This window comes from Puma concolor, chromosome E3 (assembly GCF_028749965.1).
Source record: "Puma concolor isolate L17-30 chromosome E3, mPumCon1.1.hap2, whole genome shotgun sequence".
Classification (NCBI taxonomy): domain Eukaryota; kingdom Metazoa; phylum Chordata; class Mammalia; order Carnivora; family Felidae; genus Puma; species Puma concolor.
Window position 1 is genome coordinate 40,041,830 of NC_141682.1, and position 14,722 is coordinate 40,056,551.

At 44.7% G+C, this 14,722-nt stretch overlaps 1 protein-coding gene and 1 long non-coding RNA gene across 4 annotated transcripts in view; both read right to left on the reverse strand.

Annotated features, from left to right (window-relative positions):
* LOC147573180 (uncharacterized) overlaps positions 1 to 13,408 on the reverse strand; it is a 20,111-nt gene extending 6,703 nt beyond the window's left edge. Inside the window, exons 1-2 of one of the 3 annotated variants that reach the window (XR_015245498.1) lie at positions 13,133 to 13,400; positions 588 to 830 (exon numbers count right to left, since the gene is read on the reverse strand). This is a non-coding gene — a long non-coding RNA (uncharacterized LOC147573180). Of the gene's footprint in view, positions 1 to 587; positions 831 to 13,132 lie in introns of all 3 variants that reach the window. The other 2 variants (XR_015245496.1, XR_015245497.1) reach the window with 2 other exon arrangements.
* On the reverse strand, positions 5,450 to 10,513 carry LOC112853222 (olfactory receptor 1F1-like). The gene has a single exon (XM_086692212.1). It carries the CDS (start codon positions 7,448 to 7,450, stop codon positions 6,497 to 6,499), a length of 954 nt encoding a protein of 317 aa, XP_086548338.1. The 5' UTR covers positions 7,451 to 10,513; the 3' UTR covers positions 5,450 to 6,496.
* Positions 13,409 to 14,722: the final 1,314 nt, after the last annotated feature.

The window sequence follows — 14,722 nt, forward strand, 5'->3', positions numbered from 1 at the left end:
ACTTACTCTGTCATTTGTATGTGATCTAAACTAACCATCGATGTCAGTAACATTTGCATTTTGCAGTGAAAAGTGACTTTTACAGGAATACTTTTCACAACATATTTTTTTTTAAATTTTTTTTTTCAACATTTATTTATTTTTGCGACAGAGAGAGGCAGAGCATGAACGGGGGAGGGGCAGAGAGAGAGGGAGACACAGAATCGGAAACAGGCTCCAGGCTCTGAGCCATCAGCCCAGAGCCCGACGCGGGGCTCGAACTCCCGGACCGCGAGATCGTGACCTGGCTGAAGTCGGACGCTTAACCGACTGCGCCACCCAGGCGCCCCTCACAACATACTTTTAAAGTGTCTGTTGTTCTTACTGCATTTTTTGTCCAGCCCTTCATCGCTCAGATAGCACTCATGCCTTTCCATTGCCAAAAGAAGTTTGGATCACTCAGGCCCAGCCACCCAGCCCTACTACTGGTAAAGCTCTTCAGAATCTTGTCCCTCTGCTGAGCCAAGAAGAAGGCCTGCTAGGAAGGAAATCCAAGTGCTGGAAGAGGAAGACGTCGGCTTGGACACATGACTGGCCAGTAACCTTACCATGTGCTCACTTCGCCTCCAAGCTGTCTTCAGACCCTTGGCAATGGGTGGTCACTACCTCACAAGCAAAGTGTTTTATTTTTAACAGTTGTCTCCAGTGGCTAGTTCACATTGCTCCTCGAGAGGCAGGATTCCAGAGTCTTCGTTGTAGTGGATGTTTGTTCTCTTTGGCCTCCTGATACCCAGACTTTCTTGACGTGTCCACCCAGAGGCCAGGCCAGCGGTGCCTTCACGGGACCCATCCTGTGGTGTGTTATTTTAAAGATTCTTGATCAGTTTTGCTTTATTTTAGGTTTCCTGGAAGTTTACATTGGTATTTTGATTGAAATAGGTTAATCCTATAAACTATTTGGGAAAATTTGTTAACTTTACAAATTTTGTTTCCCATGCCTTTATTAAAGTATTGTATTCCTGAGTAAATGTTTCTAATTTTCTTAACGTAAGTTGTATACGACTTTGTTATTGCAAATAGTTTTTTTTTTCCATTGTATTTTTCTAGTTGGCTCTTGCTTTTACATAGGAAAGTTATTTTTAATTGTATATTTGTGAAACTAGCCACTTCATCGAATGTTAATTTTCAGTAATTTCTCAGTTCTGTTACAATCTGTGGTTCAAAATTATACCATCTTCAAATAATAGTTTTGTTTCTTTCTGCCTATTGCTCTTTGTTATTTTGTTATTTTTTTTTTTAATGTTTATTTACTTCTGAGAGAGACAGCGTGAGCCAAGCAGGGGAGGGGCAAAGAGAGGGAGACACAGAATCCAAAGCAGGCTCCAGGCTCTCAGGTGTCAGCACAGAGCCTAATGCAGGGCCTGAACCCACAAATCCCAAGATCATGACCTGAGCCAAAGTTGGACACTTAATTGGCTGAGCCACCCAGGTGCCCCTTTTCCAATTATTTTTTAAACCTGTAGTTCTAAGTTTTGTTTTGGTTCAAAGCATACTAAAAATGAAAGACATCTGATGATACAATTCAGTCCTGAGTCCTAATTCAGACACTTAAAGGCCACACACACAAAAAACTGTCCTTTATTGATTTTGTATTTCAAGCCTACAGTACCCTTTAAAAACCAGGGACAAAACTGGATGCCAGCAACATTCTTCTCTTATTCCTCAGGAAGACTGGCTGGGGTCTTCCTGGTTATCACACCTAGAAAACAAAGCCTAAGTGTCTGCTGGGCAGTAACTGGAGAGGGTGGGGTCTATGGGGCGAGACTGTCCCCATAAGGACACAAGGATGCGAGGGTCAGACCACACAGTACTCAAGGCCGGTGGGTGTGTGATACTCCCACGACACAAACCCCTCCCCCCGGGAGCTGCTCTCTGCCGTGGGCTGTGGTGTAGGCGAGGGCCCAGCAGTCAAAGTCCTTGTCACCTACTGTCCCCAGAGGATGGGGCCTGGGCTGCCTGACTTCCCTACACCTACTCCCTGGACCCTGGAGGGTCTGGAGCAGAATGCTCCTCACCCCTGCTCTGGAGCTCAGAGGCAGGATGCCCAGGGTCCACACCCCCGAACAGGAGAGCACTAGGAAGCCATTGGATGACTAAGTGCTCGATAAGGAGCTGACAATTAGTTCATGAAAATCAGCAAACACTCAACAACGAATGGTTTTCCAATAGAGCAGCAAGGGCCAGTTAGCACATCTGAAGGCCTAAGGTACCCGGCTGGCTCAGTCAGTTGGGTGTCTGACTCGGTATCAGCTCAGTGGGTTTGTGAAATTGGGCTCCTCGAAGTGACAGTGTAGAGCCTGCCTGGGATATTCTTATTCCCTCCCTCCCTCCCTCTCCCTCTCTCTCCCCTTGCTGCCTCACGTGCACAAGTTCTCTCTCTCTAAATAAATAAATAAACTTAAAAAATCTGAAGGCCCAGATATCCAGTTAGAATAGCAACTTCAACTTGAAGGCATGCATCCCCTAAAGACATAACACAAGGACCAGGGGTTGTAAAGGGAAGCAACGCACCCATGGAGTTTCTTGGGATGGAGGATGGGGAGAGGGGGTCAGAAATTCAATAAAACTAAAAAAAACATATACAGCTCCAGAATGACAAGTGCTAGGAAGGGAAGAATTCTAGAAGGGTGTTACAAGTGGATTTTCCAGGGAGGACCCTGGGGAAGTGGCCTTTAAACTGAGACCAGAAGGATGAGATAGGGGGAGGAAGTGGGCAGCAAGGGAACATTCCAGTAAGACATGAACAGATAACTGTTAGGTAAACTTGAATGGCTACAAGAAGTCTGAAAGAATGTTCAGGCTTACCAGTAATCTAAGAATGGTAAATTGAAAGAACAAGGTGTCAGGTGTATTAAATGAGCAGGCTGTGTGTATGTCAGTACGTAAATGTTTGGCTTGGCAAAAGAGGAATAATGGTATCCATCTATTGGGACAATCTTAAAAAAATATATTACTATTAGTCCCATCAATTACGTTCTCAATACAAGCAAAAATACAACATTGTAATACTGAAAATTAAAAACAGCCCAAATGAATAAAAATGTAGAATATTAGATAGCTAATAAAAAAACGAATGCTTTTCATCAAAAAAAAAATTTTTTTTTAATGTTTGTTTATTTTTGAGAGAAACAGACCCTGAATGGGAGAGTGGCAGAAAGGGAGACACAGAACTTGGAGCAGGCTCCAGGGTCTAAGCTGTCAGCACAGAGCCTGATGCAGGGCTCACACTCCAGAACCGTGAGCTCATGACCTGAACTGAAGTTGGACGCTTAACCGACTGAGCCACCCAGGTGCCCTGCCCCCAGTGCTTTTCATTTATTTTTGTTGGTAGGGTGGGTCTCGTCCTCTCTTTCCATTCTCTCAAGCCCACACCGGTTTCACCTTCAATTCCAACACTTCCCTGAACATTTATAGAATATTTCATCCAAGAGCAGCAGAACACACATTCTTCTCAAGTGCACGAGAAACATCACCAAGACGGACTGCATATGGGCCATGAAACACACCTTAGCAAATTTTAAAAAATAGAAATCATACAGAGTATGCTCTCCGATCACAGTGAAACTAAACTAGAAATTAATAACAAAAGATAACTGGAAAATACCAAAATATATGTGGAAATTTAACAACACCCTTGTAAATTAGAAATGGTTATTTCAATCTCAAGAAATGTAAAAATATTTTTGAACTAAATGAAAACGGACATACAACTTACCAAAACTTGTGGGGTGCAGTGACAGCAATGCTTAGAGGAAGATTTATAGCCCCGGATGCATATATTAGGAAAGAAAGACCTAAAATCAATCATCTAAGTTTCTACCCTGACATCTACAAAACAACAGAAAATTAAATCCAAAGTGAACAGAAGAAAACCCAAATAAAAATTAGAACAGAAATCAACGAAATTAAAAACAGGAAGCCAATAGAGAAAACTAACAAACGAAATCAAAAGCTGGTTCTTTGAAAAGATCCATGCATTTGATAAACCCTTAGCCAAGCTAAGCAGCAAAAGAAGAGAGAAGGCACAAATACTACCGTGAGAAATGAGAAAGAGGTCATCGCTGTGGATCCTGTGGACATGAAAAGGGCACTAAAGGAATATCATTGTGAAAATTGATAAAAGGAAACTTCACTTTGTTTTTTTAAATTTTTTTTTTCAACGTTTATTTACTTTTTGGGACAGAGAGAGACAGAGCATGAACGGGCGAGGGGCAGAGAGAGAGGGAGACACAGAATCGGAAACAGGCTCCAGGCTCTGAGCCATCAGCCCAGAGCCCGACGCGGGGCTCGAACTCACGGACGGTGAGATCGTGACCTGGTTGAAGTCGGACGCTTAACCGACTGCGCCACCCAGGCGCCCCAGGAAACTTCACTTTGAACAGGGTAGGGAGGCTTAACCTCCCCACTGTGTGAGAAAGACAAGCTCTCACAAGCTGCCGTTGGCCATCAACCGTAGGCCCAACAGGAAGAGAGGCCTCATGAGTAGATACTACCGCCTACCGCAACAGGAGAAAGAAAGGTTTTGTCCTTGCCTAGAAAGAACCAAGCCAGTGACAATCACAACTCAGCCAATAAGGAAGCACGACACCTCAGAACGCCATTTACTCCAATGGACTTTTTGCTTATGACGGCCCCTCCCAACTCCCCATCTTTCTCTATACAAGAGCAGTCCTCTTTGTCTTCTGGGAATGCCTGTGGTTTTGTCATTGCATGTTCATCACTAATTGCAATTATCTCCAGATAAACCCATTTTTGCTGGTAAGATAACTGACAGTTTTATGTTTAAAGTCAACCATATGAACAACTCTATGCCCATAAATTTTATTTCTAGGCAAGGACAAAAAGGATAAAAGGATGAAACAGGAATAAATAAAAATTATAAACATATATGCATCTAACTACAGGCCACCAAAATACATGAAACAAAAGCTGGGGGATTCCTTCAAAATTTCAAGGAACAGGTACTTTCCATCTTATTATGAAGAATTCCTGGATATGTAGACTAAAAATTGAAAATGTTACCATCTATTCCATTTGGCAAACATATGGAGACGCAAATATGTAAATATAAAAATCACATGATAAACTCAGAAATACCCCAATTCTGAGTTCTGTCAGTGTTTATGCAAGATGTCTTTTTGCCTCTCTCTCTGAAATGAAAGGAAACTACCCTATTTTCCTCTTCGTTCCTCAAAATCCAGAGCATCCTTTTCAGTGATGTTTTGACCAGTTTCAATATTGGTCAGGTTATGTTCTGCAATCACTTTCAAAATAAATTGAGTTATAATTTTATAGTAAACTTCCCTTACGTTTTATTTTAGAAACAGAATTACTAGTCAGCATATTTTGCTAGAACAACTTGATGGAAATATATCAGTATAGCAAAATAAAATTGTGGAGACTATACAGTAATTTTGAAAAGCTTTATTATAAAATTATAGTGGGAAATCAGGATACAAATTAGTAACTATGTAAAATATCCCAGCGCATTGACATAAACTGAAGGCAGTGTGGAAAAAAGATGCAGTTCATTGACACAGTGGAGATTTTCGAAGATATTCTTGTGTATCTCACACTTATTCCTGCTGTAATGCTGTGTGACCCAGAAAGCTCAGATAAGAAAATAACAAATAATTAGCTTGAATTCGTGGCAGAATTAGGGCTTCTTGGAGCCCTAAATGAACCCTTCCCTTTCCTAGCCCCACTGGTCTGAGCTTCCCATAAGATGTACTCTTATCTCTGCGTCTCTGTTGTGAGAAAGACAAACCAGTCCTGACACCCAGGAGATGGCCTGGCACTCACAGATAGATGCCATGTTCTCAGGATGAACACAACCACAGTACCACACAGGGCTGCTCTGTGACCATCATGGAGCAAGACAAAGAGAGATCACTCTGTAATCATGTCCGAACACTGTCCAAGCCACAAAAATGACCAAACTCCCCCTATGTTGGCTGATACGAATTAATGCTACTTCTCTGCCAATCACAGTCTTGCCTTAGTCTAGTCTTCCCTCCTAGATAAAATATTTTAAGATACTCCATCAGAATCATCCCTACTATGTGACAGTGTGAAATCCAGAGCACAGACCCATTTCCTTAAATCCTCACTAAATTCACCTCAGACAACAAGCCTTTTGCAAATCCTGTCTAACACCTTCCTGCTAAGATGCCTCACAACTCCCGATGGTATGTATTCTCCCCTCTGAGCCTGATAAACCACACTCATTCAACAAGACATGTGTTGCTAGTGGGTTTTAGCTGCAGGGCACTAACAGGTGGAGTAAGTTATTTGGTAAGAGGATCTTGCTTTCCATCCTTAGCTGAAGAGGCTGTATCAAATCTGGTCTCCCAAGACAGACACTAGATGATTCTCTCACACATGACAAATACTGAGCTTTGCACAACAGAAAAAGCAAATATGGTCTTCTTAGAAACTAGTTCCCTGCCTGATTTTCTTAGCCCATTTGATTACCAGGTAGAAAAATATTCAGAGCAACCACTTTTCCAAGAGCCCCTTTTATGTCCTTGTTCCTCAGGCTGTAGATGAAGGGGTTCAGCATGGGGGTCACCACCGTGAACATCACAGCAGATGCTATATCTGCCTCAGCTGAGTGTGAGGCTAAAGGGTTGAAATACACAGCAATGATGGTGCCATAGAAGAGGGAAACCACGGCCAGGTGCGAGCCACAGGTGGAGAAGGCTTTCCATCTTCCCTTCGTGGACAGGACTCTCAGGACAGCGCAGGTAATATGGACATACGAAGCCAGGATGCAAATAAGCGGAGCGATCATGATCAACCCTGCTTCGATAAGAACCATCATCTCATTGAGATGGGTGTCAGAGCAGGACAGTTTCAGGAGGGGAGTCACATCACAGAAGAAGTGGGGGATGGCATTGTCTGCACAGAACGAGAGTCGAGCCATCAGCAGGGTATGCAGTAGGACATCCAGGTTGGCAATGACCCATGACCCAGCAACCAGCAGGGCACAGAGCTGGTGGGTCATCTTTGTCGAGTAGTGTAAGGGGTGACATATGGCAACAAAGCGGTCATAGGCCATCACAGCCAGGAGGAAATTGTCCATGTCCACGAACATGAACACAAAATACATCTGTGTGAGACACCCAGAGAAGGAGATGGCCTGAGTCCCAAGGATGTGGTTGGCCAGCATCTTGGGGACGGTGGTCGTGGAGAAGCAGATGTCCACAAAGGACAGGTGGCTGAGGAGGAAGTACATGGGGATGTGCAGGCGGGGGTCCACGCTGATGGCCAGGAGGATGAGCAGGTTTCCCAGGACCGTGGCCAGGTACATGCTCAGGAAGAGCGCAAAGAGGGCCTGCTGCTGCTGGGGCTGCCTGGAGAGCCCGAGGAGGAGGAACTCGGAGACACTCGACTGGTTTGCTCCTCTCATGGGGCTGGACTCAGATGCAGAGAGGAGAGGCAGAGCTCAGAAACCTAGAAGTTCTGGGTTTGGACACATCAATCTAAGCTCCATCCAGCCACATGGTCACGTTAACGAAACCTGCATTAGAATTGCTCAGTCGGGATCCACCCCTGGTCTCTACACCCTGAGCTTCCAACTCCCAGTACTAGATGATGCTAGTCCCATTGCACTAATCTTTAAAATTGTATCAAATATAAAAACAACAAACAGGCACAAACACAGCCCTTCTCTGCCATTATGTAATGTTTCTTCTAACATCGCCAGGCTTTCTCCCACTTCTTAGCAGCTCACAAAGATAAGTGAAACAGTTGACTATTACTGGGTTTATCTCAAGCTCCAGCTGATGGATTCAGGACTCTTTCTATTACTCCTTGGATCTGTTTTTTTTTTTTTTTTTAAGTTTATTTATTTCAAGAGAGACAGAGAGAGCAAGTGGGAGAGGAGCAGAGAGACAGAGGGAATGAGAGAATTCCAAGTAGGCTCTGCATTGTCAGTGCAGGGCCCGATGCAGGGCTAGAACTCACAACACGTGAGATCATGACCTGAGCCGAAACCAAGAATCAGATGCTTAACCTACTAAGTCACCCAGGCACCCCACTGGATCTGGAAGGTTTGATAAAGAAAGCTCTTCGCATTAGTGGAAAAAATACACACACACATACACACATATATATGTATATGTATATATAATCTGTTATAATCCTACCTGGAAGAAGTTTGTACTGTTGTTATCAAGGGTTCTTTACCTTTGAGGAACCAACCAATGCTCCTCTTTAATATAAGGATTGGAAAGTAGTGGAAATATTGGTAGATCTCGAGCAAGTGAGAAGTGGAGGTTCACGGTCTGAGACCTCTGTGTAGAGAAGGATGTTGGGGAGGATCTAGAAACAGGTATTTACAGTGGCTTCCATGGCCATTGGGACCAGATTCCCTGAGAGCCTCGTTAGAGACAAGCAGAAATTAATTGTCCCACCTATTTCCCGGTCCCTGTGGACCCAACAGTGATGACAAAGTATAAGGATTTAACCCCTGGGTCAGAACTTGGAGACAAAACAATCTGGGCAGAGATAAGTCTCAGAGAAAATTCCCTGAGACCTCAAATTGCATCACCTTGCTGATCTGGGCTTATGTCTGTGGATGTGAACATCTTATTGTTAAAAGATTTTTCTTATTTTCTTAGGTCAGAAACTAGGGTTATTGCAGTGTTACCTGAGTGAACCCCTTTTTTTCTTTCATATCTCGTCACTTACAGATAGGGATGCTGGGAAGGGGTTCAGGGTGGCATTACGGAGTTGTACTAAATCCTTTAAAGCATTTGGTGTAAAGGATAACCTGTTTGTAATTGGGGGGTGGGGTGGGTAACATATCTATCAGAGATGGCATAGCACACCATGACTGAGAAACCCCAGGCTCCTGGAGTAGATTTTTTCACAATGTCTTCCCAGCTCACAACGGATCACCCTTTTCTGAAAATGGTCCCCTAATCCGAGCATCACAGGGGTGTGGAATCCAGCAGCCCAACACCTCCTGTCCAGTGATGATTCGTGACTGGATTAGGGAACCTGGAACTGAGGCTGAGGACCTGTGGGTAATTCTCAGTTTGTCCTTCTTTTTCCTTTTCTCTTTTCTCTCCTTCCTTCCCTCTGTCCCTCCCTCCATCCCTTCCTCCTTTCTTCCCTTCCTTTACTTTCTTTTTCTTTCTGCCCCCTTTCCTTCTTCTTTCCTCCCCCCCCCACCCTCTCTTTCTTTCTTCCAGAAGTAGCTAGGGGAGGGAGGACTTGGCCTAAATACGTAAATCTAGAAGCTTGCAACTCTTTCCTGACTGCTTCACAGATGCAGAAGCAAAGTCTATAGAGAAGGGCAAAGAATGCAACACAGAAAAGTAGAGATGAGCTGGAGAGATGGCTATCCAGCTCAGAGTTCAAGACCTTTTCTGATGATTGGCTACATCGTAGCCTCACTCACAGTTCTTAGTTGCGAATGACAAAAATCAAGTCTTACTGAGGTAATCAGAAAAGGATTTCTTGAATGGATACCCTTCAAAAACACTGAGCAGGTGGAGAACCAGGCTCAGAAGGTCACACACCAACTATAATGGCCCAAATCACACCACAGAACTGGTTTGATTAGCACAGGTGTTTCTGCTGACGCCAAGCCGAAATGTTACAGTTCACGGCTCTGACACAGCTATCACTGGACATGGGATGCCACCAGCAGCACTTGGGAATCCACTTCCAGCAACGACTGCCACTGCTGGAAAAGGTCCTCCTGGTCTCCCCTTCTTCCTGTCAGAGGCAGAGTCAGGATACCTGATGGGTAGTCATATGCCCACATCTTAGCTGCAAGAGCAGCTGGGAAATAAGTTATTCACGGTGTCCTGTTACGTAGGAAGAAGCTGGCTTTTTCTCAACCAGAATTATGAAGTGAGAAATTACCTAAGCTTGAGAAACATCACAGAAGTTGGGAAGCCAAAAAGCACGATAAATGCCCTCTAGAATCCAGCCCTCCAGTTGCACACAACATTAACACATATCCCTCTTACCAATTTATGCTTCAGTAGAAGAGAAACTATCTGGCCTAAACATAATGCAACTATACTGCTCACAGTATGGAAACAACTCAAGCCCATCAGTTACTGTATCCAGGCCCATAACGGGATCTCTGCTACTCCAATCATGTTCCCAGCGTGACATTCTATTACTTCTGAATCAAACTTGAAAGCTAACCAGTAACTACATATGCTATGTGTACGTAAAAGAGAGGAACGAAGGCAGAGGAAAGAAGAAGAAAGCTAGCTGGCAAAAATACATAGACGAAAACACAACACGGGAAGGAAGAAAATATGACTGGAAGTTGTAGTGTTCATTTCCACAGGCAGCCATGAATCCTTAGTTGATATTAGTAATTTTCCTTATCCACATTTTAATTCACGTTCCCTTTGTCTTTAGCCAGCATCTTGGCTGTTCAAGTTTCTAAAATCTGATATAGTAAAAAATTATAATAATAAATAATATTAAAAAATAAAAATAAATATATTTTATTTTATTTTATTTTTTTCAACGTTTATTTATTTTTGGCACAGAGAGAGACACAGCATGAACGGGGGAGGGGCAGAGAGAGAGAGGGAGACACAGAATCGGAAACAGGCTCCAGGCTCCGAGCCATCAGCCCAGAGCCCGATGCGGGGCTCGAACTCACGGACCGCGAGATCGTGACCTGGCTGAAGTCGGACGCTTAACCGACTGCGCCACCCAGGCGCCCCATAAAATAAAAATAAATATAAAATAAAATCTGATAGTCACCAAACTTTCATGTCAGAGAGAGTTGACCTCTTTATGACCTTGCCCACATAAGATTATCTTAGTCTTTCATTAGCTGCCATCACAGGTCATGGCAATTCCAGAATCCTCTCCAGGAGATCTTGCCATCCATATTCCTCTCTGCTACCATCGTGTAGCAGCAAAACTATTTTCTAGTCATCGTCAAATTCATAACAATATTAGAATCTCTTGTTTGGTCAGTTTATCTAGCAGCAAAACGAGTCCAAATTGGCCGGCAAGAAGTCTCTTCAGAGCCCAGTGTTGCTGGGATAAGAAGCAAAATCGTGCAAGGAGATCATCCGGTATTACAACAAGTGGTGCGAGTCTATTCCTTCTACCTCGTTTCCTTGCCCCATAAATTCCTGGTTGGCAGAAAGTTCAGCAGATATTGTCCACTGGCATGAAACTTACACTGTATACTGAAAAACAAAACATTTACCTTACACAATTCCTATGGGTCAGGAACCTGTTAATGGTTTAGATGAATGGTTGTTCTCGACCAGGACTTGTCATGAGACTGCAGTTAAGTTGTGCGTAGGGACTCAGTCATCTGAGTGCTTGACTGTGGCTGCAGGATGGTCTTCCAAGGCGGTGCCCTCATGCTACGTTTGGCAGGAAACTCAGTCCCTCACATGAACTTCTCCATAGAGACAACTTCGTATGTCCTTGCAACAGAGTTAATCGGCTTCCCACAGAACAAGAGATTCAAGAGAGCAACATGGAAATCACATTATCTTTTATGATGGAGCTCTTACCATCACACATCATCATTTCCACAACATTCTGCTGTCTGCACGGTGCTAAGGAGAGAATGGTTATGTCCCCAGCAAGTTCATATACTGAAATCCTAGCCCCAAGGTGATGGTAGGGTCCTTAGGAGGCAGGGCCTTTGGGAGGTGATCCAGTCATGAGGGCAGAACCCTCACTAAGAGTATTAGTGCCCTTATAAAAGTAGGTCCGAGAAAGCTCCCTTGTCCCTTCCACTGTGTGAAGTTACACTGAAAAGAAAAGCCATCTATAAACAGGAAGTGGGCTCTCACCAGACACCAATGCACCAGCACCTGGATCCTGGATTTCCCAGCCTCCAGAACTGTGAAAAAAACATCTGTTGTTTATAAACTACCCAGTCTAGGGTATTTTGTAATAGCAGCCAAAATGGGTTAAGACACAAAGTCAGGGGCACCTGGGCGGCTCAGTCAGTTGAGCATCCTTCTTTGCCTCAGGTCATGATCTCACGGTTCCTGAGTTTGAGACCCACTTTCGGCTCACTGCTGTCAGCGCGGAACCCGCCCGCTTCGGATTCTGTGTCTCCCTCCTTCTCTGCCCTTTCCCCGCTCCCACTAAAAAATAAATAAACGTTAAAAAAAAAAAAAAAAGACACAAAGTCAGCCTAAGTCAATGTGGGAAGGGACTACACAAGACCAGGATCACTGGGGGCCATCTTGGCAACTGGTGACCACATTCCTTTTATTATAAAGTGAATTCCTTGCCTAGAAACTATGTTTGTGGGACGCTAAGCTGATGGAATAGATTCATTCCTAATACACATCCTATCAGTCTTTAAACTTTAGGTTGACTAATGCCTCATTGTGTATATTAGTTTCCCTTTCCTGATTGCTTCTGTACACTCCCTGATTCCTATGCTCACATAGGTTATCTACTTGTATCGTATCACTTTCATTATACCACCTTAAGTGACAAGTGATACCTGGAATGCATAAAGGTCCTAAGTCTGACGCTCAAGACTCACACCTTAACCTCTCCTTTAGGTCTGCAGTATAGGCCACCGTCTCCAGAACCAAACGCATTCATCAACATTGCCTTCTACACCAGAAATCATGCGAAGCTTAAAGCAGCAATTCTCAAACAGTAACGTGCACAAAAATCACCTAGGCATGTTGTTAACGTGAAGATTCTGATTCAGGAAGTATGGGATGCAGCCTGAGATTATGCATTTCTAGCCATCACCCAGGCTATGCCTGGTCCTCGAAGAAAGAGGTGCCCTTACTCTGAGAAGGACCCGAGCCACCTGCACCCGTTCGTGCGCCGCTGGCTCCTCAGCCAACCTTGCCTTTAGAAAGGATATTCAAAATCGAAGTCAGACCTTGACCTCCCACAGTCCCAGCCTGTGGAAGTAGGAGATAGGAGTCGTGAACACCTGTAGCCCATCCCAACTGGGAAGGGCAGACGATCCCGCACAGCCCTAAAGGACTGGCGCAGGTGGGCTGAGGAAGGCTCACGGAACCCGCCAGTTGCCCAGGTTTGGTAGGCACCAACCCCAGAGTGCCTCTTCACGCCATTTCCGGGTAAAAAGGTCAGAGCCACTTACGGCAACGCACAGCCCCCACTCCACGCTGGACTTGGCAGCCCGCTGCAGTTCGGAAAAAGAGTACGCCGCACCTCCCCTCGGAGACTGCGCAGAGCGGAGGCTGAGCAGAGCGGAGGCTCCGCCCCTCCTGTCTAATTGGGCAAGAGCCCGGGGGGCGGGAGCGACGCATCCTCTGATCACATCCGTTTGAGAGCGTGTACAGCACTTCCGGGAAGTGATACCGCCTGGTCCGCCTCTCCCGCGCTGCGCCTGCGCATGGCCTAGGGAGGTGCTTTTGGCGCGCCTGAGTCTCCAGACACCCCGGATTGGGAGGGGGAAGTGCAAAATGTAAAGGGACCCAAAAAGTTTAGTAATCAAAGTAAATAATTCACCAATGCAGTGTTTTTTTTTTTTCCAAGCAAAGTTAATCGTTTAGCAAAGTATCAGAATTTTAAAGATACGATCAGTAAGCTGGCAGTTAATCTAAGACCATTACTTAGTCAAGAGAAATTGTCAAATACGGCATTTCTCTCACTTGAAACAGAGATAGGCAAAGGTTTTGAAACCTTTACTGATGAGTTTACCTCTACTAAGTTAGTGTCAAAGATTAACACAGCCAGGCATTAAAGCTGTGAAAAACGATTTTATTCAGTAAATACTGACGGTAGGAGAAGGACGAGCTCCATTCCATTCTCTGCAGAGGTGATTGGACATTTTAAATTTTTTTTTTCAACGTTTATTTATTTTTGGGACAGAGAGAGACAGAGCATGAACGGGGGAGGGGCAGAGAGAGAGGGAGACACAGAATCGGAAACAGGCTCCAGGCTCTGAGCCATCAGCCCAGAGCCCGACGCGGGGCTCGAACTCACAGACCGCGAGATCGTGACCTGGCTGAAGTCGGACGCTTAACCGACTGCGCCACCCAGGCGCCCCGATTGGACATTTTAAAGGGAGAATGGGGAAGTAGGGAGAGGGAATGGCGGGAGCTTGAGCAGTCAAGGAAATGAAAAATTACAAAAAGCTGGGTAACGGGGTTGGTCCTTGTGAAATCCAAGCGGCTATCTTCAGGTGTTTCTTTTTTTTTTTTTTTTTTCCAACGTTTATTTATTTTTGGGACAGAGAGAGACAGAGCATGAACAGGGGAGGGTCAGAGAGAGGGAGACACAGAATCGGAAACAGGCTCCAGTCTCTGAGCCATCAGCCCAGAGCCCGACGCGGGGCTCGAACTCACGGACCGCGAGATCGTGACCTGGCTGAAGTCGGACGCTTAACCGACTGCGCCACCCAGGCGCCCCTCTTCAGGTGTTTCTTGAACTAGTTCATTCTTACGGCAGCCTTGATTTTTCCGAGGCAGGCAGTAAGGGTACCTAGGGTGATACTAGGAATGTGGCCTTGAGATGTTAGATGCTGTGTTAGTGTTTGTTCAAGTCTTCTAGGTCAAAGTTGAGCACAATCAAGGAGAGGGAGAAGTCTGACTAGAGTTTGGTCAAGGAGGGACTCTGTCCTTAGAAAAGTAAAATTGTAAAAGATACTGGTCTGGGTGTAATACAATATTGTGGTTAAAATAATGTGAGTTTAGGGGCACCTGGCTGGCTCAGTTAGTAGTAAAAA

Coding starts and splice junctions, on each gene's coding strand:
- LOC112853222 (XM_086692212.1), bottom strand. CDS start 7,450: ATGAGAGGAGCAAACCAGTCGAGTGTCTCCGAGTTCCTCCTCCTCGGG.